The following is a 25,212-nucleotide window of genomic DNA, read 5'->3' as shown; positions in this document are numbered from 1 at the left end:
TTAAATATGGTGACTTATTTTACAGTTGTGAGTCATAAAGTTGTAAGTTCAAATCCTGCACCTGAACTTGAAAACTCCAAATTCAGGCTGATACTACATGCACTACTGATTGAGTGCTACACTACCAGAGGCTCAGTCTTTCAGTGCAATATTAAACTGAGGTTCCATCTGCCCTCCTAGATGAATGCAACATCATGGCTATAATTTCAAATGAGAGAAGAGGAATTGCCATGGTATTGTGGCCAATATTTGTTGCTCTATTAACATAAGCAACACACATTATCTGGTCAATGACATATTGCTGAGCATGAGAGTTTGCTGCATGTAACCTGATTATAGTTGTTGCTCCCCTATGGTAGTGACCACACTTCAGAAAGACAGGAATTTAATTGGCCATGAAGCACTTTGGAAACCTGGTGATTGTGAGCAAGACTCTACAAATTCAAGTCTTTCTTTATGGTGGATTTTATTCCTGGTGTTTAGCTAGGACAGTCCAATTAATTTTGAATTGGTCAAAGTGTGCTGCATGTGTGTTTGTAACCTACATGTTTTGCCTGCTGTTTGCCCTTTTTGTGCATGTTTTACAGCATGCTTGTCTCTCAACAAGACAGTACAATTAATATGACTTTCAGATGTCCTGACATCTTTGGAGCTCAAGTAAATAGATTTGCTATGAATATTTCATTGTGGGTAATGTGCCGTGATCAGTCCCTTTAGGCTGTGGCTTGCTTGAGATGTTCACCCTATATTTGCTTTCAGTGCATCAAACAAACCTAATTTATTTCTCCTATAGAATCCGACATTGTACGACGATGGAAGAAATCTGTTTATCATGAATTGCAGCTTTTTTTGCCCCTCTACAGTCATGAGTCAGGAATCTCAAAAACCTATCGCCGGGCTTTGTGTGTCTTCTTCAATTGCACATAATCATTTCCCAGCAAGGGTTCACCAGATCTTGGAAACATGTGTACTGGATTCTACTCAAGTGCTAGAGCTTAACCATACTTCCTAAAAGAATAATTTACTTGTGTGAATGTTGTAGGGTTTGTGCAGACCTGAGTTTCTTTTGCTATCCATCTATTCCTGTCCTATTCTTTTTTCCTCTCCAAGGAGATGACATGGGTGCAATGATGTTGGTGGAGAGGGACCAACTGGTATGTCTTCTGTTCTTCTACTGTAAAGAGAATTTCGCTGGAGATCAAGAGGCAGTCTCAATGGATTAACCAAAAACCAAAAGAACAGCAGATGCTGTAAATCAGAGGCAAAAAAAGAACTTGCTGGAAAAGCTCAGCAGGTCTGGCAGCATTTATGGAGAGAAATCAGAGTTAACATTTTGGGTCATTTCAAGTCTGAATATCTATACTATATCTATACTTCAATTCCAGCCTTGGGTGACTGTGAGGAGTTTGCACATTCTCCTTGTGTCAGCATGGGTTTCTTTCAAGTGCTCTGGGTTCCTACCAAACTCATGCAGGTTAATTGGATTGGCCATGCTAAATTATCCATACTTTCCAGGGATATGCAGGCTAAATGGATTCGCCATAGGAAATGCATGGTTACGAGGATAGTAGGGTTAGAGATGGATCTGGATGGAATGTCTTTTGGAGGATCAATGCAAACTTGTTGGGCTGAATGGCCTCTATCTGTGCTGTAGGGATTCAATGATTCTCTTTCCTATAGCCTGCCCAGTGACACCCTCAGGCTCTCCACTTCTATTCCTGACCCTCCCACACACCAGTCTCTCAGTCAATGCCTCCCTCCTTCCCCTTTCCTGATCCCTTGATAACAACAAGAGAGAAGCAGTGAGGAAGATGGAGAGTGGTGGAACGAAGTCAACAGCAGCAGAGGTAGTGGTTATGGGGGTCAAGAGGGACAGTAAACACACCATACCCCTGCTGCTGGTTTCTGTGTTTTTATGTTTCTGAAAGTTATTTCCTTTGTGAGCTTTGTAATTATAACAATACGCTCTATTTCAACTTGCTGGGTATAATTTTTTTTATTTCTAATGGGCAATGTCCTAGAAAGTAACCACAGCTCTTAAAAACAAAATACTATGGGGCTTGCAACAGAAAGTGCTGTAGAAACTTAACAGGTCTGGCAGCATCTGTGGAGAGAAAACAGAGTTAGCATTTCAAGTCCACCATGGACCCTCCTCTGAACTCCACTGCAACTCATTGTCAGATGTTCAGCCCATTAAGCCCACACTGACCTTCCAACCCAGGCCCACCCCATCTCTTTGCAACCCTGTATTCCCCATGGCTAATCCACCTAATACACACGCTGGACACTACAGGGCAATTTAGCATAGCCAATTCGTCCAACCTGCAGACATGTGGGAGGAAACCCACACAGACGCAGGGAGAACATGCAAACTCCACACAGACACACACTGAGGGTGCAATTAAACCCGGGTCCCTGGCACTGTAAGGCAGCAGTGCTAATCATTGAGCTACCGTGCTACCTCTGGATACCCTAAGAAAATTTGATTTGTTTAACTGTTGCTTCACTGACAATCTACTTTGTAGGGATGCAAATACAATGTTAAGTCAGGATTTACCGTATATTCCATTCCTCTCACAATTTTGTAGGAGTGTCTTGCATTCTAACTGCCTCGGGTTGGAATTGTATCAACTTTTCCCAATCTGCCATCAATTCACTGAATTTTCCGATGTTTTCCCTTAATTCCACCAAATCTTCCACCAAAATTACACGCTGAGGAAAATCATCTCCTCATTAGCCTTCATCATGCTATCACACTCAAAGGGTGGTTGATGTTTGGAAGTGTCTTCCATAAACTGCAATGAATACTGGATCGGTTGTTAATTTTAAATCTGAGATAGATAAAGTTTTGTTAATCAAAGGTCTTAAGGGATATGAGCCAAAGGCAAGTAAAAATAGTCTGGCTACAGATTAGCAATGATTTCAGTGAATAATGGACAGGTTCGAGAGGCTGAATGGCCTACTCTTTTTCCTATGTTCGTATCTCTTTATCACACTTCATCTCTCTCTGTTTGGATACTGAGGTTTAGTGGTTTCGTTATTGGGCCAGTTGACCCAGAGTTAAAAAATGTTGGAAATACTCAGGTCAGGCAGCATCAGTGGAACGAGGGTTAATGTTTCAGGTCAATGCTCTCTCCTCAAAACTGTTTAAAATTCAGAGATAGAACATGTTTTGAATAGTTAGGGAGAGAGATGGAAAAGGAGAAGGGGGGGAAAGAACAGAAAGGGAGATATTTGGTCAAAAGGAAAGCAGGGAAGATTGTATATGTAACAAGAGATGATCAAGATAAAAAAGTGAACAGGTCAGGTAAAGAAATGAAATGATGGTTTTAGAGAAGGGGTAAATGAGAAAGACAGATTTGTTGCCAACTGCCCTGTGAGCTCATAAAAATTGTAAGAACTGTGGATGCTGAAAGTCAGAAACAAAATCAGAAATTGCTGGAAAAGCTCAGCAGGTCTGGCAGCAGTGACTGGTTCTGAGGATAGGACATTTGACCCCAAAACATTAACTCTGATTTCTCTCCCCAGATGATGCCAGACCTGTGAGCTTTGGCCCTGTGAGTTAACAATGCCAAAATGTGAACCTCTTCTCACAGCTGAGATGTGGATATATTGTCTGTTGCATTCTCCCTAAATTACATTAAACCTTTGTTGGAACATCAACACAAACATTGAAGAATTTGCACTCTCTGTGATTTTCATATTTTTCCTGGATTTCTGGTAACGCTGTACCAAATTCATGGTAGAAAATCATTCCAGCCTCCACAAATATTTTAGCCTAACGTTAAATTTCAGAGGTGTCAAATGTCAATCTATTGTTTATTACAAATACAAATAACCAACATCACCTGGAGACACATTCGAATCAGATAATACAAAAAGAGACCTTTCAGCCCATCGTGGCCATGTCAGCTCTTTGGCTAATCTGCCTATTCAATCCTACCCTCCTTGATCTTTCTCTGCAGTCCTGAGAGCTTCCCCTTCCCTATGTTTCCATGTTTACTGCTGGAATCTGTTTCCAGCAGTGTGTTCCAAATCATAACGATTTGCTGCATTCACAAAAGGTTCTCGCTCTCGTTCTTTTCCATATTCACTGCACCACGGTCCATTTTCAAGACACTGTTTTAATGCAGGGATTCTTCAAAAGGTTTACCAAAATGCTATTGCTCCAGGGACAGCAGTGAGTTCTGTCAAAGGAGCCAGAAAGCTACAAACACAATGCTGCCAGATTGAGAACTGATGTGTTTTGTTTCCCTGTTACAGACTGGGTTGCTGTTCAAAGCATGAAAGCGGATCTCGGGCCAGTATTCGAAGAGCAGCCAAAGAACACACTGTACCCTGAAGGTTCAGCAGAAGGGAAGGTGACATTGAACTGCCACGTCAGAGCAAACCCACACCCTAAATACAGGTAGTACCCTCTCAAGAAACCATAGCCCTGAGTTTGAGCAAAGCTGTTCGTTTACAAAGTATGTTCTGTGATTAATTATGTGTGAAATGACTCCATTTACAAGATGGGATGGTTCCATTAGCATAGGAGCTAGCAGAAGCCATTCAGTCCCTAGAGCCTGCACCATCACTGAGTGTTGAATGATTTATACCTTCAACCCATTAACCTGCCTTGGCTCCATTTCTTTTACGCCCTTGTCAAGCAAAACTATTTTATTTCTTCATTCATGGGGCCTGGGCATTGTTGGCTGGGCCAGTACTTATTACCCATCCGTAGTTGCCCCTTGAGAAGGTGGTGGTGAGCTGCCTTCTTGAACTGCTACAGTTCACATTCCCTAGGCAGATCCATAATGCCATCAGGATGGAATTCCAAGGTTTGACCCTGCGACAGTGAAGGATCGGTGACATATTTCTAAGTCAGCTGGTGGTGTTCCCATGAATCTAGTGTCCTTGTCCTCCTAGATGGAAGTGATCATGCATTTGGGAGGCGCTGACTGATGATTTTGGTGAATTTCTGCAGTGCATCTTGTAGATGCTACTGAGCGCCGGTGGTGCAGGGAGTGGATGTGGCGCCAATCAAGCGGGCTGCTTTGTCCAGGACGGTGTCAAGCTTCTTGAGTGTTGTTGGAACTCCACCCATCCAGGCAAGTAAGGAGTATTCCAACACACTCTGGACTTGTGCCTAGTAGATGATTGACAGGCTTTGGAGAGTCAGGAGGTGAGTTACTCACTGTAGTATTCCTAGCTTCTGATCTGTTCTTGCGGCCACAGTGTTTATGTGATGAGCCAGGTTGAGATTTTAGTCAATGGTAACCCCCAGGATGTTGATAGTAGGGAACACCATCAACTGTCAAGGGCTGGTGGCTAGGTTGTTTCGTTTTAATCATCATAGTTTAAGTTATTACATAATTGTTAACAGCAACAACATTTAATTTAGATGGTACCATAATCTATGAAATATCCCAAACTGTTTACAGAATTATCATCGAGAACAATTAGATAGTCACCCACAACGTGTCCAAGATTAATATCCCCAGTATGAACATATCTCTCACTCCCATTCGATCCAGGAGCTTGCATTCCCACACATTTATTGCCATTATACACAATTCTGACATACACTCACTTTCACTCATTGTTTGCAAAGCACTTGGGCTGAGTTTTCCAGGCTGTCCCTGGATGGGTAAACAAATGGGTGAATCTGTGAGTGAGGGCACCATGCCATCTGTGCCTTACGTGGCACTTGCTTCACCACAGTTCTGCAGACGGAGGAGAGGTGCTGGCTGGGCCATGTGCTTGTTGGCCCAATACAAGCATACAAGTAGTGTTATCGCTTGGAGTCAGCAAACGGGGGAGAGGTCAGTGGCCTGAAGAATATTTCATGGGATCTATGGCTAAAGGTGCACAGAATCCTTGCTAGTTTTGCCTGCACGGCAACAGTCTTGCTGCTACAAAGCGACTCAATGGGCATGGGAATGTTTAGGCAACTTTCTGAAGTCATTCCCTGTCCATCTACACTTGTCTCCATTTTATGCCTTGCAGGTTCTTTGTAAACTGAGATCAATTCCTGACTTAGTTTTGTCTGTAAATGCGTTTTATCTCCATCAAGCACTTTTTGAAATGGAAAGTAATTTCATCCACTAGAATCCTACATAATGGGATGAATTGGGATTCATTTAGCCAATTCATACGTAAAATACTATGGTGACATTAGAATAGGTTTAGCTCCATGAAAATCTGTGGATGGAGCTCTTTCCAATTTTGTCATAATTGAATAAAATGTTAGTATCAGATTTTTTTTTGTAGCCTGCCTCTTATTCATTATAATAATAATTCCAATGATGGAGTTCTGTTGTATCCTGGCAGGTGGAAAGTAAATGGCACTGATATTAACATTGAAGGGGACAGTCGTTACAGTCTGATTGGAGGAAATCTGGTGATCAGTAATCCAACACGTTCCAAAGACCCTGGATCCTATCAATGTCTGGCAACAAACTCAATTGGAACCATCATAAGTAGAGAGGCTTTCCTTCGCTTTGGCTGTGAGTCTCAGTATTTAGTAACTTATTGTGCCTCTAAATCCAACAATGCATCCTCATTCTGTGTGTGCACGTGTATGACCATGTGGGTGAAGGTGCATGAGTACGTGTAGGTTTGTGTGCATCTGGATGTATGGGTGCATGTGTGGGATTGTATGTGAAGGTGTGTCGGTGTGTCGGTGTTTGTGTGTGTGTCTGTGTGTATGTGTGTGTGTGTGTGTGTGTGTGATTGTGAGATTGTATGTGTGTGTGTGTGTGTGTGTGTAGTAGTAGCTCTCCCTTGGACAAAGAATGATTTTTGTTCATGACACGGATCTACACAATGAATCTTTTTAACACGGGGAGGCTGTTGCCCCGTAACTAACATCCACCATTGCCCCTCCACCCCGGTTCCGGTAAACTGTCCTCCTCTTATTGTCTGCTGTCAGAAAGGTAGAATTTGCAGAGTGATAATGAACCTCTGTGGCCGTCAATTCCTGAGATGGAACACAAACTAGAGTTTCTGGCCCACAGGTAGGGACATTACCACCACAAGAGCGCACCCTCTCCTAAATGTAATGTATGCTGATGTAAGAAATAATAAACAATTACTGTTCTCTGATTAAGACCAACTAAGAAGCAGGTGAAAATAAGATTCTACATTGTTATGTGGCCCCTGGCGATTCCTGGGTTGAACTGTGCTGTTGTCTCAGTGATTGTGGTTGATGTGATAGGCCACAGCCTCACTGACTACAACTGAGCTGGCCAGGGAGACCCTGCTCTTGTGTGAGATTGGGACAGTTCTACACAAGGGGAGACACACATACCCTGGGCCTGTTTCTAATAGACTCGTGTTGCCATGCAATAGAAACATATCCCGAAATGTTAACTTTCCCTCTCAGCTGATACTGCCTGGTCTGCTGTGTTCCTCCAGCTCCACACTGTGTTATCTCTGACTTCAGTATCTGCAGTGCTTACTATCTCTAAAGATTAGAAGATTTATTTTGTCAAAGTGTTCATTTAGTACTTGTGAAATATTGGGTTTGCAGTTATAATGGTAAATGTACATTTTTCTCAAAAATTCAGATTACTTTTGAATGCTGCCTATTCTGGTGAGTCAAAATCCTACTTCCCTTAGAAAAGGCTGTTATCAGTTGAAATAGTGCACTCATGGAGCCAGTTCCTGGGGAGCATGTTCTTAGCTAAGCCTTCAATTTCTTCTCCATTAAATTCTACCATCTGCCCCCTTTAAATGACCTTTAAAGTATCGACAAGATCCATTGAGCCTCTTAGTGACAATCTTAGATAGAAATATTTATTAAATAGCAATGCCCTTTTTGAAAGCAACTGCAAAACTCTCCTTGCAAATAGAAAAATAAAATGATCAAAGAATAGGAGACAGGATCTTCAAGTCCTGCTTCGTGCAAGCTGTAACAGTCTGCTGTGATTCAGGATGACTTGTGTTTCTGCCATAGAGCTTAAAGCCTGCTCTCTTGTTCTGACATCACCCCCAACCTCATATACATATCCTCTCACCTACTCAACCTCATACACACACACGTACACACATAAACACAAACATTCTCTCTCTCTCTCTCTCTCTCTCACACACACACACACACACACACACACACACACACACACACACACACACACACACACACACAAAAACACATGCACACACACTCTCTCACACACACATACACATAAACACACTCACCTTCTGTCTCTCATTCACATGCACACACTCACCTACTCTCTCTTGCTTACACACACACACACATTTAGACACACATACACACACACACCCTCACCTACTCTTTGTCACTCACACGCATACACACCCTCATCTATTCTCACTCATACACATAAACACACACGTGCACACACCCTTACCTACTCTCTCCCGCTCTCACACGTATGCACGGACACCTTCATCAATGTTAGTTCTAATTCTAAGGATGACTCACAGAAATGGTGTGGCCAGGAGCCTGAAGCTGATTTTGGGTAACCATGCAAATACCTTGATAACAAAGTGTGGAGCTGGATGAACACAGCAGGCCAAGCAGCATCTCAGGAGCACAAAAGCTGATGTTTCGGGCCTAGACCCTTCATCAGAAAGGGGGGTGGGGAGAAGGTTCTGGAATAAATAGGGAGGGAGGGGGAGGTGGACCGAAGATGGAGAGAAAAGAAGATAGGTGGAGAGGAGAGTATAGGTGGGGAGGTAGGGAGGGGATAGGTCAGTCTGGGGAAGACGGACAGGTCAAGGAGGTCGGATGAGGTTAGTAGGTACGAAACGGAAGTGCGGCTTGAGGTGGGAGGAAGGGATGGGTGAGAGGAAGAACAGGTTAGGGAGGCAGAAACAGGTTGGGCTGGTTGTCTCTGCCTCCCTAACCTGTTCTTCCTCTCACCCATCCCTTCCTCCCACCTCAAGCCGCACTTCCGTTTCCTACCAACTGACCTCATCCCACCTCCTTGACCTGTCCCTCTTCCCCAGACTGACCTATCCCCTCCCTACCTCCCCAACTATACTCTCCTCTCCACCTATCTTCTTTTCTCTCCATCTTCGGTTCACCTCTCCCTCTCTCCCTATTTATTCCAGAACCCTCTCCCCATCCCCCTCTCTGATGAAGGGTCTAGGCCCGAAACGTCAGCTTTTGTGCTCCTGAGATGCTGCTTGGCCTGCTGTGTTCATCCAGCTCCACACTTTGTTATCTTGGATTCTCCAGCATCTGCAGTTCCCATTATCTCTAATGCAAATACCTTGCTGGCCACCAACCAGGAAGGAAAGGGAGAGCAGGATGAAATATCAAGCTACCTGTTTAAGTGATAAGATGCTGCTGCCATGTTGGCAGTGACGTGCTTGAATTATTTTATTGTGCTTGGCAATCCCTCAGTAAACTGTCCCATTAGCTTGTATCATTTTCTGATTAATAGATCTTTCACAGTTTTCAACGGAAGACAGGGAAGAGGTGAAAGTGAATGAAGGGACGGGATTGATGCTTCTTTGCAATGCACCCCCACATTATCCAGGTAATCACTTTGTTCCTTTGCACTTTCATTTAATTTTCAGAGTATGTGCGTCAGAAAATCAAAACTGTGGAACATGGGAGCAGCAATAGGCCATTCAATCCAGCTCTGAGGAAGGATCACCGGACCGGAAACATTAACTCTGATTTATTCTTCACAGATGCTGCCAGACCTGCTGAGATTTTCCAGCAACTTTGTTTTTTTTTCCATTCAATCCATTAAGCCTGTTCCACCATTCAATATGATGATGACATCCTGTTCAATGCCCTTCTCCTACATTAGCCCCATATACCTTGACATCACTGGAATTTCATAACGTAAGAGACTCTACTTTAAACAGATTCAATAACTATGCTTCCAAATCCCTATGAAGTAAAGGATTCCAGATATTACAAAATTGCCCTGAGTAAACCTACTTTTCCTCATCTCAGTCCTAAATGGTTTGCCCACTGGGTTGAAATTGCGTGCCTTGGTTCTGAACATGAGTGTTCATCTGGGATTTGAACCCAGGATCTCCTATATCCTAATACACTGAATTCCATAAGCAAGAAACATGCCCCTCGGTAGTGAAATCCTTACCTCCTCAATGTTCCCTTTGTTCTACAATCTACAGGCTGTAAGGAAAGGGCAAGGTTAACTTTGCAGCATCATTCATCACCAGAGGGGCATCGCAAGGACAACTACAACTGATTAAGTACATTGAAGTTATTGTGGTAATGTAGGAAACATGGCAACAAACTTTTTATCCATTTGGCCCCACACAGAGCAATAGGATCATCTTTATAATGATGTCAGGAGAGCAATAAATACTGACTGTATAAATGCACCTCTCCACTTTTTCTTCATGATAATGTCACAGAATTGTTTAAACCTGCTTATGAGGACGGGTTGAGCAGGTTGGATTGTATTCATCAAAGCTTAGAAGAATGAAAGGTGACATTGTTGAAAGTAAGCGTTAGGAAGGGGAGGTCAAACTCCTCTGATAATTAAAGTCAAAACACAAGACCCCAATCTGGTACGACAGAAGTAGAGACTTCCTTCTAATAATTAAACCAGAAACACCCAGCGATGTTTGCCTCACCCCATCTAATCTGTTTAAAAGGAGTAAACTGTTATGGAGAAGGGGAGGATAAATGAAGGAAAATCCCTGATATGCACTTGTAAGTAACAAGTAATAATTTATTTATTTAACCCATAATGGTGTACAAATTAACAGAATTATCAACAAACCATATAATTTGCCCCAACTCTTAACTGTTCCCTAATTGAACAAAATTCTACTGGCATGCTATTCTGTTAAACACAAGTCCCACTGTTATAATCCAAGTCATGAGAAAAAAAATAAAAATTAATCCATCAAAGTCCACACAGAATGTGTCTTCTAAATGCTCTGCCTTCTCCATTGTCTCTCCAGTCATAAATGCCTTTCTTCCACTGACCCTGCTATGAGGAATGCCTTCTCTGTGAAGACAATGAGTTAGAAGTGTTGTGGTACCTTTTGTGGACAAGGTGGTGATTTCTTAGAGAGCTTAGTGACTTCATGTGAGGACTAGGTGCTTACTTCTCAGATGGTGATTCACTCTAACATTGATTTTCAAAAACCCTCTCCTTATATACCTTGAATGATATATTAATGTTCTTGCATTAACATTGGTCTGAGGTTGTCAAAACCATCAGATTTAAATTCAATTGGCTTTCGATCGCTAGGTGCTTGGTTTCAATTATTTGGCTGATTCCAGCTGGTTGCCAAAACATCAAAACAAGTCTAAGGTGTCCAATCGCACAGCTAACTGATACATGTTTCACTTTTAGAACTGGCTGTACATCTTCAGGTCCATGCAGACCCTTTTTTTTCTTTATATGTCTCTAAGCTTAGAAAAGCACTTTATCTCCTCAGGGAACCACAAACGTTACGCAACTTTGTAATGCACGTTTCGTGGACAAGCTTGGCAGGATAGATGCAGAAAGGTTGTTTCCCATTATGGGACAATCTAGGAACAGGGGGCATAATATTAGAGTAAGGAGTCACCCATTTAAGACAAATATGTGGAGGAATTTCTTCTCTCATTGGGCAGCAAATCTTGGAATTGTTTACCACCGAGGGCTGTCGGAGTTAAGTCATTAAATATAATCAAGGCTGAGATAGATTTTTAATCTATCAGGGATTCAAGGATTCTGGGGGAAAGGCAGGAAAGTTGAGCTGAGTATTAACCAACAATCTCATTGGACAGCAGAGCAGAATCAATGGGCTGAATGGCCTACTTCTGCTCCTAAATGTAGTGGTCTTTACCTGCAAATGCTGAGAATGTGAAATTGGGTACCACTGATGTATTTGAGTCAAATCGCATATCTGTCTTTCAAAAAATCATGAGAAAAGTTATGCAATTTTTTTTTAACAAACACAAGAAGAGAAGTTGCTGGGAAACCACAGCTGACCTGGCAGCATCAGTGGCGAGAAATCAGAGTTAATATTTTGGGTCCAGTGACACTTCAGAGCTAATTTCTGATTTCTTTTTGTTTCTGATTTCCAGCATTTGCAGTTCCTTCCATTCTTAAAGTTTTGTTTGAATTGTTCATAGGATGTGGATTTTTTGGATAGGCCACCATCTACTGCCCATCCCTAAATGCCCCTCAGAAGGTAGTGGTGAGCCACCCTCTTGACTCCATTTGAAAAATATCTTTGGCCATATTGCTGTCAATTTGGAGCCACATGTGGGCCTGACTGGGTAATGCTGGCTGATTCCCTTTCTGAAATGGACTTTCGTAAACAAGATGGATTTTTAATGATAATCTATAGTCCCACGGTCATTGCTACTGATGTAATACTCCTAATTCCAGATTTCTTTAATAATCGCACTTCAACTCCCCAGGTACCACTTGAGTTCACATATAGTCATATAGCATGGAAACAGAGCCTTTGGTCCAATCAGTTCATACTGAACATAATCCCAAACTAAACTAGTCCCACCTGCCGACTCCTGGCCCATATCCCTCCAAACCTTTCCGATTCATGTGCTTATCCAAATGTCTTTTAAACATTGTAATTGTACCCACATCCACCACTTCCTCAGGAAGTTCATTCCACACATAAACCACCCTCTGTGTAAAAAAATTGCCCCTCATGTCTTTGTTAAATCTCTCTCCTCTCACCTTAAAAATGTGCTGCCTAGTCGTGAAATCCCCACCCTAGGGAAAAGGCACTATTAACCCTATCACTAGCCCTCATGATTTTATAAGCCTCTATGAGGTCCACTTCTCAACCACCAAAGGTCCAGTGAAAAAGTCCCAGCCTTTCTCTTTCTCCAGTGCTAATGGGATCAAAGGGTATGGGGAGAAAGTGGGGAACTGAGTTGGATCATCAGCCCTAATCATATTAAATGGTTGAGAATGCTTGAAGGGCTGAATGGCCTACTCCTGTTGTTAGTTTCTATGTTTCTGTGAAAGAAAGGAGACCCAGCTCATTATGACCTCTCAGTTCATCGTCATTGTAAATTGTTTCCACACCGCCTTTGCTACGCAATAGTTCCAGTATATTTCAGTGATCATAGTCTCATTACTTCCAGTTCTAATTTCAAGGCTTTCTTAGTGCTAATAGGATTTGTTTGTCACAGACATTTTATATTTTTAACTATTGAATATCCTGCCATTGTACTTACTCACAGAGAATTAAAGGGAGATGTCATCGATGGGTGTAAAATTAGGAAGGGATTTGATAGAGTGGTTGGAGAGAAATGTTTCTGCGCTGAGGACTGTCAAAAGCCAGAGGACACAGATAAGTGGCAAAACAACCAGATGAGAGAATCTTTTTTACATGACGAATGGCCATGACCTAGAAAACAGTGCTTGGAAGCTGGTTGATGAGGAACTTTAAGCAAAGGAAATTAGATAAATGTTTGATAAGGACGAGGAATCTATTTGGAGGGCTATGGAGACAAGAGCCACGTGGTATTTTCCAGGTGACCAATCCGGGTTACCATCCACCACCTCTACCAGTCAAGTTAAGGGTAAGGGAAGGGTAAAGTTTATTCACAGTAGCTCACAGCCATCAGTTCTCCTTTGACTTGGCTTTGTCTTTGGAATATCTTGTGATACTGATTGAGCAAACAGCACCGTAGTGGATCTACAGAAGATGTACTGTTCTTAGGTAACAGAAAATCACAGCATTGTTACAGTGTAGGAGGAGGACATTCAACCCATCATGCCTTTGCTGGGTCTATTGCCAATCTCCTGCCTTTTCCCCAGGGTCCTGTACATTGTTTTTATCCAGATAACCATCCTAGCCCCTTTTGAGTGCCTCAGTTGAAACTGCCTCCACCAAGGTGGCTTATTGCATGATTACTAGGACCTTAAGGAGGAGTTATGCGTCCACCTGGTCCCTCCAAAAAGCTAGAATAGAACTTCTTGTCTCCACCCACAGAGCATGCATGACATTAGTAAAATGGGTAGGCACATTATAACATGAAGATTAACCCCTTCAAGACCATGCCTTTGGCATTGATCTTGAACTCGTCATTGTCTACAGGAATAGTGCCAGATGACTGGAAGATAGCAAACGTGGAGTAGAGATAGCAAAGGAGAGTAGAGACAACCCTGGTAATTATAGGCCAGTGAGCCTTACCTCAGTTGTTGGTAAAGTGTTGGAAAAGGTTATAAGGGATAGGATTTATAATCATCTAGAAAAGAATAAATTGATTAGGGATAGTCAGCACGGTTTTGTGAAGGGAAGGTCATGCCTCACAAACCTTATTGAGTTCTTTGAGAAGGTGACCAAACAGGTAGATGAGAGTAAACCGGTTGATGTGGTGTATATGGATTTCAACAAGGCGTTCGATAAGGTTCCCCACAGTAGGCTATTGTACAAAATGCGGAGGAATGGAATTGTGGGAGATATAGCAGTTTGGATCGGAAATTGGCTTGCTGAAAGAAGACAGAGGGTGGTAGTTGATGGGAAATGTTCATCCTGGAGACCAGTTACTATGGTGTACCGCAAGGGTCAGTGTTGGGTCCACTGCTGTTTGTCATTTCTATAAATGACCTGGATGAGGGTGTAGAAGGATGGGTTAGTAAACTTGCAGATGACAATAAGGTCGGTGGAGTTGTGGATAGTGACGAAGGATGCTGTAGGTTGCAGAGAGACATAGATAAGCTGCAGAGCTGGGCTGAGAGGTGGCAAATGGAGTTTAATGCAGACAAGTGTGAGGTGATGCACTTTGGTAGGAGTAACCAGAAGCAGAGTACTGGGCTAATGGTAAGATTCTTAGTAGTGTAGATGAGCAGAGAGATCTCGGTGTCCATGTACACAGATCCTTGAAAGTTTCCACCCAGGTTGACAGAGCTGTTAAGAAGGCATACAGTGTTTTAGCTTTTATTAATAGAGGGATCGAGTTCCGGAACCAAGAGGTTATGGTGAAGCTGTACAAAAGTCTGGTGAGGCCGCACTTGGAGTATTGTGTACAGTTCTGGTCACCGCATTATAAGAAGGACGTGGAAGCTTTGGAAAGGGTGCAGAGGAGATTTACTAGGATGTTGCCTGGTCTGGAGGGAAGGTCTTACGAGGAAAGGCTAAGGGACTTGAGGCTGTTTTCATTAGAGAGAAGAAGGTTGAGAGGTGACTTAATTGAAACATATAAAATAATCAGAGGGTTAGATAGGGTGGATAGGGAGACCCTTTTTCCCAGGATAGTGACGGTGAGCACTAAGGGGCATAACTTTAAATTGAGGGGTGAAAGACATAGGACAGATGTCAGAGGTAGTTTCTTTACTCAGAGAGTAGTAAGGGAATGGAACACTTTGCCTGCAACGGTAGTAGGTTCGACAACTTTAGGTACATTTAAGTCGTCATTGGATAAGCATATGGACGTACATGGAATGGTGTAGGTTAGATGGGCTTCAGATCGGTATGACAGGTCGGCACAACATCGAGGGCCGAAGGGCCTGTACTGTGCTGTAATGTTCTATGTTCTATTACCAGTACAGGAGGTACCAGTTATTTTTACAGTCAATGCAGGCAGCAATGATTCTCAGGAATTTAACATTATACTCCAATTTCATTTTGATCCAGTGAATCCTATTCAAATGGTTACTCTGTGGTCATTTGTTTGAAATGCTGACAAATGGATTGATTTATCATTTTTCTTCATGTTTGTTTGCATTGCAGCTCCCACATATCGTTGGTTTATCAATGAAATCCCAAACTTCGTAATGCCAGATGATCGTCACTTCATCTCGCAGGTGACAGGGAATCTCTATATCGCCAAAGCGAAGACTTCTGATACTGGGATGTACTCCTGCTATCTCACTAGTCACATTGACTACGCCACAACAAGCGTCTTCAGCAAGGCCATTCCACTGAATGTGCAGTTTGTGGGTCAGTCCCTTTTTACCTTCATTAAAGTTCGCTTGTGGAACAGTGGGCACAGGTTGAAGTTAAGGTAAACTGAATTAAATGTGGAACTAAAACTAGAATCATTAGGCTGCGGTAGTGAAATAACTCTGAAGGACGGTATCTTGTCACCAAATCACCATTTGAATGGTTGAATTAGCTTTATTGTCACATGTGCATAGCACATGACTCTGATGCAGCAAACACTGAATCAGCTCCTAGAGTGACAAGAACCTCTGACTGTCCTGTTTATATCTGTCAGCCAGAGCTCCCTGATTTGACCCAATTAACAGCCCCAATCAGGGAACTCATATTCTACGAGATCCACCTGGCTGACCTCGTTACAATCACTACAGGTAGATGCAACCAAGGTGACACATAGAGGTCTGAATGGCCTCCTCATGTACCAATGAAATGCTTGTTCAGTAAGCTGAAGCCTCAGAGTTGAAGTCAGCCACAGGTAACAGGCAAACAGTGGTTTATGACAAATAATGAGCTGTTTCCTTGGTCCTTCAAAAATGCTTCTTGAGAAAGTCGATAAAGTTGACAAGCTGAATGAGGGAAAAGCAAGTATAAACTATCACCTGTGCAACTCACATTGGTTTGCAGGTGCATTTAGCAGGAAGAATGGAACGGTATTCACAGAGTGTGCCTCAGGCTATATTGGGAGGGTAGGTCAAAATGGGTCAAAATCTTGGAACTCCCTCCCTGTAACAGTCTGCGTCTAGCCACACCACAAGGACCACAGGATAACAAGGCCACTCACCAACACGTTCTCCAGGGCAATCAAGGAATGACAAGGTCAGTGACGCAGTTGGCAAAACTGACATCTTGTGAATGAATCAGGAAGAAGTCTATCTTAGAGCAATCCATTTACTCTCTGAACAGAGTCTATTTCTGCAATTCATTGTAGCTACCACCCTCCAGTATCCATTCAAATGGAGTCTCTACAAACTGCAGCAAACAGAACTCAGGAAACCATCCCCAGATAGAAGCAGGATGGTCTCTTCTGCAGAATGCAGTTGGTGCAGGATGGTTACGAAAGACCAATTCTATATAGAATTCAATCCAATCACTGACACAACTGCAAAATCTCCTGCTCTGATTGGTTTGACAATTATCCAGTTATGTCCATTCTGGCTCAGCAACAGTGGCTTCGCTATTGAACAGCTATAAGTCCGGACTTAGGGAGACAGAATGAGCTGTGTTTAGCCCTAGCTCCATGGCACATGTACAAAAGCCATCAGGAATTTGCCACTGGCATGTGGCAGTCAGCTGAAGCAAATTCTTTGGCAGGAAACTGATTGTGGCACAATCTTACCACCGGATCATGTTGGCCCAGGGGGGCTCTGACATTGGAAAGCCTGCACTACCAGATGCCCATAATGGAGGGGACACCCTACTAAGAGGGCATCCAGCTCTGCCCTAGAGCTGCAAATTGCCCTGAATGGTTTTAAAGAAAGCTCTGCAGCTCAGGCCTGCAACATCTGAATGCCCATTGGTCCCACTCAAAAAGACTTTCTAAAGCTGGAGCACGAGGTCCCTCTAGATCTTGGGACCCAGATGTGAAGCCACTTTAAGGGGTGACCCCTCTGTACCACATGTGGTGCATTGCCCTTTTAAATTTTGGAACCAAATGGGCTCTGAATTTCCGTGCTGAGAGATTGCAGGGAACTCACATCCCTCAGAGCAGTCCATTTCTCTGTCACTCAGCTACCTGCACATGACAATGACCAATTTGGAGTACTTTGACCAGTCTGCTTATTGAAGGCAGGATATAAATGCATCAGAAGCAGTTCAGAGAAGGTTTACCTGAATAATTCTTGGAACGGTGAGTTGTCTTATGAGGATAGACTCGAATTGTGTCTTGAAGAGCTTAGAAGAGTTAAGAGGCAACTTGATTCACAGAAAGATCATAAAATCCCTACAGTGTGGAAACAGGCACTTCAGCCCAACAAGTCCACACTGACCATAAGAGCATCCCCCCAAACCCACCTAACCCACACATCCCTGAACACTGTTGGCAATTTATCATGGCCAATCCGCCTAGCCTGCACATCTTTGAATTGTGGGAGGAAACCAGAACACCTGGAGGAAACTCATTCCGACACAGGAAAAATATGCAAACTCCACACAGATAGTCGCCCAAGGGCGGGATTGAACCTGGGTCCCTGTGAGGCAGCAGTGCTAAGCAGTACTGAGCCACCTTGCTGCCAATGTTTAATAGAATCTGACTGGATGTGGCTGTCGGTGGTAATATATGGATGTCTTGAGCGTGGTGTGTAATGCGCCTTCCTCTGGACCAGAGACTCCTGTTTCAAGTCCCATCTCAGGGCCTGAGGATCATGGAAAATACAAGGGCTTGAGGGGCCCTGGTAGGGCAGATGCAGCAAAGACATTTATTATTGTGGTAGAATCTGGAACGAGGTGTCAAAAGTAATTGGTTATCCATTTAAAAAAAGGGAAGTGTTTTTTTACTTATAGAGCTTTGTCTTTGGAACTGTCTTCCTCAAAGGGCAGCGAAGCAGAGTCTTTGAACAATTTTAAGACAGATGTACATAGATTCTTGATAAGCAAGGGGATGAAAGTTTATTGAGCGGAGGCATCTAAGTGGGATACGTTGTGTTACGTCTCTCAGTCAGTATGTCTGTATAACTTTGAGAGACAGCTCGCAATATCATCACTGTATCATAGAATGAGACCTGAGAGTATAACAGTCTCAGATACCGTCTTACCCAGGAATCACTTGAAGCTGGACACTCTACTAGCACTATGCCGCTCTGTCCTTACTGTCATATTCTAATGAATGGGCTTAATAGATAGTTGTATTAAATGTCTTTTAGATTACTCAATGCCACAATATCCTTAACCGCAGCAAGCTTTGTTTTAACTGGCACCTTATAAGTCAGCACTCTCAATAAACCAGCAAAAATTATCTGCCTCAAATACCTTTACTGTATTATTGCAATCTCCAAGTAGTCAATTGAGAGTATAAGCGGGAAGGCTGTCTGCCTTTAAGTTGTATTTAAGACAAAGTTGTATTACTATTTGAGTGATTTGTACTGTAAAAAAATGTACAACAGTGATGAGTATACCCCCTGCATTACACTTTGATTTCTTAGTGTGTGTGTGTTATTTATTTGTACCTCTTGATCAACCAGAATATTTGATCAACTGATACATTCCTGGTCCCATAGGTACCAGTCAATACAAACTTTGCCACAGTTGCTTATGTGACATGAGGTTACACGAGCATTGCCACGTCAGGTAAAAGCACCTAAAAATAACATTAAAATAATCAGGCCAGCCATGATCAACCATGAACAGTGTAGAGAGACCAAGTAGCCAATTGCGGCTTTTAATTCATAAGTTTGTATGAATGACCCCAGCGGCAAGTCAAGATAAAACTACCTAGCTTTCACTGGGCAGGTTACTGAAAGCACAAGAGATATGTGTGAATGGTATTAAGTAGGGAGGTAGGATTAAATCATGTTGATTTCCAATTGAATTATAGGCTGATGGTATGTTTCATTTCCCAATTAGCATCTTACTGCTCAACAGTGAGTCTCCTATTTTGTTACATTCCCATCACTGGCCTAATTGCTTACAATTTTTCCTCCACCTTGAGGCTAGCATGTGGTCTCCAATACGACACTCCATCCAAGCCCACCATCTCACCCGTTCCAGCAGGCACCTCCAAATCCAGCTCGCTAATGTGTATGCTTACCAAAGGTACTCCACCCAGTCAGTTAAAGCAACAATTCCTCGAGCAGCTATTGTTGTGGTTGTAAATGTTAATTACTGGGCACAATATTCCTGTGAGTGAGTTAGTGAGGCAAGTACTAGTGATTAGAAATAACAAAACACACAGACCGCCATTGATGAAATAGTGAGAATTCTCCTTCCAGTGCAGGGGTGTGACAGATCACATGATCAGTCTGAATGCAAAGAATGACTGTGAATGACTAAAAGATTAATCAGAATAAATAAATTAAAACATGAGTGGAAGTCACCATGAAATGTAAAGCACGTGGACAGAAAGTGTTTCTGTAGGAGTACCTGTAAAGGGCTGCACAGTGGCTAGTCCTGCTGGCTCACAGCGCCAGGGACTCAGGTTCAATTCCAGCCTCAGGTGACTGTCTAAGTGGGTTTCCACCCACTGCCCAAAGATGCCTCAGTAAGGTGGGTCAGCTGTGCTATATTGTCCCAAAGCATCCAGGATGCTTAATAGGTAGGTGTGTTAAATGTCTTTTAGATTCCTCAATGCCACAATATCCTCAACTGCAGCAAACTTTGTTTTAACTCGCACTTTATGAGTCAGCACTCTCAATAAACCAGCAAAAATTATCTGCCTCAAATACCTTTACTGTATTATTGCAATCTCCGAGTAGTCAATTGAGGGTATAAGCATACATAAGAGTTTAAGGGTGTAGGCTAGGTGGATAAACCATGGGAAATTCATGATTATAGGGTGGTTCTGGGAGGGGTGCCCTTCAGAGGAACTCAATGGGCCAAATGGCCTGCCTGATTCCATGAAAAGTGAAGAGTAAGCAAAGTGAGCCATGGCTCTCTAAAAGGTGAGATAATAATAAAAATGACAAATGTAATGAGTAAATGCTTTGCTTCTGTCTTTGCTATCAGGGTATTTTTAAAAAGGTTCCAGTATTACCTGGATATCTGGAGGTGGAGGAGGGGAGAAGCATGGTGAAATTCTAATCCCTGGGGAAGTTGTATCAAGCAAACTAATGGTGGATTAATAAGTCTGAGTCCCAATGGATATTAAAAGAAATGGCTAATGAAGTACTAGATGAGCTGGTGCTAATTTTCCAAAATTCATTAGATTCTGGAAAGGTTCCATTAGATTGAAATTAGACATTGTTGAGGCCACATTTGCAGTACTGTGTACAATTCTGGTTGCCTTGCTTTGTGATTAAACTAGAAAGAATGCAAAATAGATTTACAAGGATGTTACCAAGAATGGAAGATTTATTTATAAGGAGAAGCTGGATAGACTGGGACTTTTTTCCTTGGATCATTGGAGGCTGAGGGGCCACCTTATAGAAGTTAGTAAAATCATGAGGGGCATAGATAAGGCAAATATCCAAGGCCTTTTTCCCAGGGTAGGGGAGTGCAAAACTGGAGGGCACAGGCTTACAGTGAGCGGGGAAAGATTTAAAAAGGATCTGAAGAGCAATTTTTTCACACAGAGGCTGGCACATATGTGGAGTGAGCTGCCAGAGGAAGTGGTAACAGCAGATACAATTACAACATTCAAAAAACATCTGGACAGGTACATGGATAGTAAAGGTTTAGAGGGATGTGAGCCAAGTGCATGCAAATGGAACTTGTTCGGATTAGGAAACCTGGTTGGCATGGGGAAGTTGGGCCAAAGGGCCAGTTTCTGTGCTGGTTGACTCTGACTTAAGGAGTCCCATTGTCACTTTAGAACCATCGCCAGTGAAAAGTTTAATAACCTAGTGTTGAATTTCACTGTACTTGTAACCTCTGAGCAGAGAACGAAGCTCAATTTTAGTTCTTGGTACCTGTCTATTTCACAAGTAAAGATTTGGCAATTGTATTTTACACCATCGTTACGTAGATTTTGGCTTTGTGAGCTAATGTAAAATAGGTGATACTGAGATGGCAACAAAATTGATCACAGTTTTTGTCTCCAGTAACGTCATTGTATACATTTGAATAATGTGTACTCAAAGCAGAGAAACCAGTAATAGAGGGAGGCCGCTATCACAGTCTAATGATTGAATGCAAGAAGAGTCAATCGATTCATACCCTTTAGCTATCATAACCACAGATGTTGAGCAAATTGCTATCTTACACATTAAGTACTTACCTTCATAGTGTTTAGAAGCACAATATTAGGCTAGTGGGAGAGGAGTTGGTTTGATTATCAAGTCATCTGGGAAATAGAAAGGTGTCTCTGCCCTCATTTTCCTGGGGAATGAACTAACAGCAAAGACTTGAGCACACAATTAAACAGTCCAGGGCAGTACTGAGAGATTTTAATGTGTCGCCAGATGCACCACCATTCATGAGGATTTAAACCAGCACTCCTTCTGCTCTCTCCCATTGACGTAAGGGACTCTATGATGTAATTTCACAGCAGTAGAAGAGCTAGATAATTACCCCTGGCTATCCTGTCCCAATATGTATCACTCAACCTCACCAAACAGATTGTCTCATTATTATCACAGTATACTCTGTGGGAGTTTGCTGTACACATACAATTGTGACTACATTTCAGAAAGCATTCCGAGTTTAGTAAACATATTTGGGTTGCCCTGAGATTGTGAAAGTTTCCAGATAAAGGATGCAAAAATGTTTTAAAGGTTGCGAAAAAGAGTTACAAAGATATAACCAAGACTGGAAGTTTTGTGTCATAGGGACAGGTTGGGGCTTTTTCCTTGGAGCATAGGAGGCCGAGGGATGACTTTTTAGAAACTTGTAAAATCATGAGGAGTATGAACAAAGAACAAAGAAAATTACAGCACAGGAACAGGCCCTTCGACCCTCCAAGCCTGCACCAATCCAGATCCTCTATCTAAACCTATCGCCTATTTTCCCAGGATCTGTATCCCTCTGTTCCCTGCCCATTCATGTATCTGCCTATTGAAATGAATAGAGTGAACTTTTTTCTTCGGGTAGGGGAGTCCAAACTTAGAGGGACTAGGTTGAAGGTTTAAAAGGGACATGAGGAGCAACTTTTTCAGACAGACCGTGGTGGATAGATGGAATGAACTGCCAGAGGAAGTGGTAGAGGTGAGTAAGATTACAGGTATATGGATATACATATACAGGTACATGGATTGGAAAGGGTTGAGAGGGACAAAAACAGAAGTTGCTGGAAAAGCTCAGCAGGTCTGGCAGCTTCTATGAAGAAAAGAAGCCAGAGTTAACATTTCCGATCTGGTGGCCTTCCTCAGAACTATTCTGAGGATGGGTCACTCGACCTGAAACGTTAACGCTGATATTTTCTTCACAGATGCTGCCAGGCCTGTTGAGCTTTTCCAGCAACTTCTGTTTTTGTTCCTGATTTACAGTGTCTGCAGTTCTTTCAGTTTCTATAAGGTTTAGAGGGATGTGGGCCAAATACAAGCAAGTGGGTCTAGTTCAGTTTGGGAGACATGGTCAGCATGGATGAGTTGGGCTGGGAAATCTGTGCTGTATGATCCTGTGAGTCTAAATACAAGTCTTTTCTCCTTTGTATAAAGTGCATGTATTTTTACAAACGTAAACATACATATATACATGAACTGATACATATTCTATATGCATTACATACTGAATGTGAATCTATCACATTGGCCAGAAACTGCTGATCATGTTGAGATTATAAGTGTTGAAATAAAAAGAGAAAGCTTGATCGTCACCTATTTGCTCCTCAATAATATCATTCAACTCTTCCTATGCCTCAGCTCATCAGCTATTGAAATCCTGAACAATGCCTTCCTACCTCTAGAGATGGCTGTTTCTCACTGACCTAATCTGCACTGGAGATCATCCAAATCTCAGCTCAAACCTAAAGAATCCTAACTCGAAGCAAGTCCCATTTAAATCAGACCCCTGTGCTCGATGATCTTCTCCAGTTGAGCAAAGGTTTTAGTTTCAGAATCATGGATTCATGCCAGCATTGAAAGAGGCCACTCTGTCTATCATGCCTGCAGTAGCAGACAAACGATACACCCAGCCTAACCTCACTTTCCAGCCTTTGGCCTGAGGCCGTCCAGGTTTTAACACTTGAAGTGCGACAAAATTATTTTCTTGTTTCCAGAATTCCTCCTCCATAACCTCACGCCCTCCCTACCTCATAGAATCATACAGCACAGAAACAGACTCTTTAGTCCAACCCGTCCATGCTGAACATAATCCCTATCTGAACTAGTCACACGCACCTGCTTCTGGTTCAAATCCCTCCAAACCTTTCCTATTTGTGTACTTATCTAGGTGTCTTTTAAATGTTGTAACTGCGCTTGCATCCACCACTTCTTCAGGAATCTCATATCACATGCAAACCACCCTCCATGTGAAAGGTTTGCCGTCCCGTGTCTCTTTTCAATCAGTCTCCTTTCACTTTAAAAATGTGTCCCCTAGTCTTAAAATCCCCCATTCTATCTCAACCTAGTCTCTGGTATATCTCTGATTTTGATCACTCTGCCTTTGGTGTCAGTGACCCTAATTTCCCATGTGATAGGCTCTTGAATTCGTTCTTTACCTGTGTATGTTCCATCCTTCCTTTAGGACATACCTACAAGCCTACCTCTGTGACCAAACCTTCGGTCATCAATCGGAATACTACCTCTTGTAGGTCAGGTTCTGCAGGTTCTACTTCTGCTAGAGTACTGTGTTCAATGCTGCTCACCACATAACAGGTAATAACCGTGGAGAGAGCACACAGAATGTTTAATGGACTATTGCCAGGGCTGGAGAATTGTAGCTACGAGGAGAGATTACAGGGTCTGGGGCCGTTTTCCTCGAAACAGAGAAGGCTGAAGGGGGGTGACAAGACTCGGGTATGCAAAATTGTGAGAGGTAGAGATAGAGTAGAAAGGAGGAACCTGATTCCATTGACGGACAATTCAAAAACCAAGGGTCATAGATTCAAGCTAAGAGGCAGAAGGATTAAAGGGCACGTGAGGAAAATTCTTTCCTTGCTGAGGGTGGTAGGTAACTAGAATTTGCTGCCCTGAGTTGGTGCTAGAGGCAGAGACCCTAAACTCTTCCAAAATGTTTCTGGATCTGCACCTTAAGTGCTGCAAGGTGCAGGGCTGTGGGCTGTACGCAGGAAGATGGGATTAGAAAGGGCATTTGAGTTTCTTTGGGTTGGGATGGACAAGGTGGGTGAAACAGTCTCCTTCTGTACTATAACATTTCCAACATTCTATAGATTCAAACTTTAAGCTACAACACCCTTGTATTCTACTGTGAGATAATTTGTTACATTAAAGATGGTTTTATTGTTTTGTTGTTGGCTATGATGTGCAGATCCTAAAAGGAATGCAGCAAACACCGTTGCAGAAAGCAGGCTAAGTGATCAGTGACTCCAGTGTTGATCAGTGATGTTGCCCAATAAAACAGATGGAAATTCTCAAAAAGAAGCTGCACGTCAATGAATACGCCAGTGCACCAATGAAACACTCCATCTGTTTTAGTTTTTTTTTGGCCGTTTCATTCAAGAAGTCATAGATGTAAGTTCTTTATTTGCAAAGAACATCACAAGATACGTGTGAACAGTGTGGCTCTTACCCTGGGGAGTTTCAGAACTGGGCTGCCCAGTGAAAATCCTAATCTTTGTTAATTATAACCCATAGGCTGCAGCGT

At 42.6% G+C, this 25,212-nt stretch overlaps 1 protein-coding gene across 2 annotated transcripts in view; it reads left to right on the top strand.

Annotated features, from left to right (window-relative positions):
• cntn2 (contactin 2) overlaps nucleotides 1-25,212 on the top strand; it is a 213,938-nt gene that overhangs the window by 87,392 nt on the left and 101,334 nt on the right. For both annotated transcript variants that reach the window (XM_048553134.2, XM_048553132.2), the window contains exons 3-6: nucleotides 4,264-4,408; nucleotides 6,313-6,488; nucleotides 9,402-9,497; nucleotides 15,652-15,861. In XM_048553134.2, the coding sequence (XP_048409091.1) occupies nucleotides 4,264-4,408; nucleotides 6,313-6,488; nucleotides 9,402-9,497; nucleotides 15,652-15,861 (627 nt within the window). The remainder of the gene's footprint in view (nucleotides 1-4,263; nucleotides 4,409-6,312; nucleotides 6,489-9,401; nucleotides 9,498-15,651; nucleotides 15,862-25,212) is intronic.

Source organism: Stegostoma tigrinum, chromosome 21, assembly GCF_030684315.1.
Source record: "Stegostoma tigrinum isolate sSteTig4 chromosome 21, sSteTig4.hap1, whole genome shotgun sequence".
Lineage (NCBI taxonomy): Eukaryota > Metazoa > Chordata > Chondrichthyes > Orectolobiformes > Stegostomatidae > Stegostoma > Stegostoma tigrinum.
This window is presented reverse-complemented; position numbering and strand designations above follow the sequence as displayed.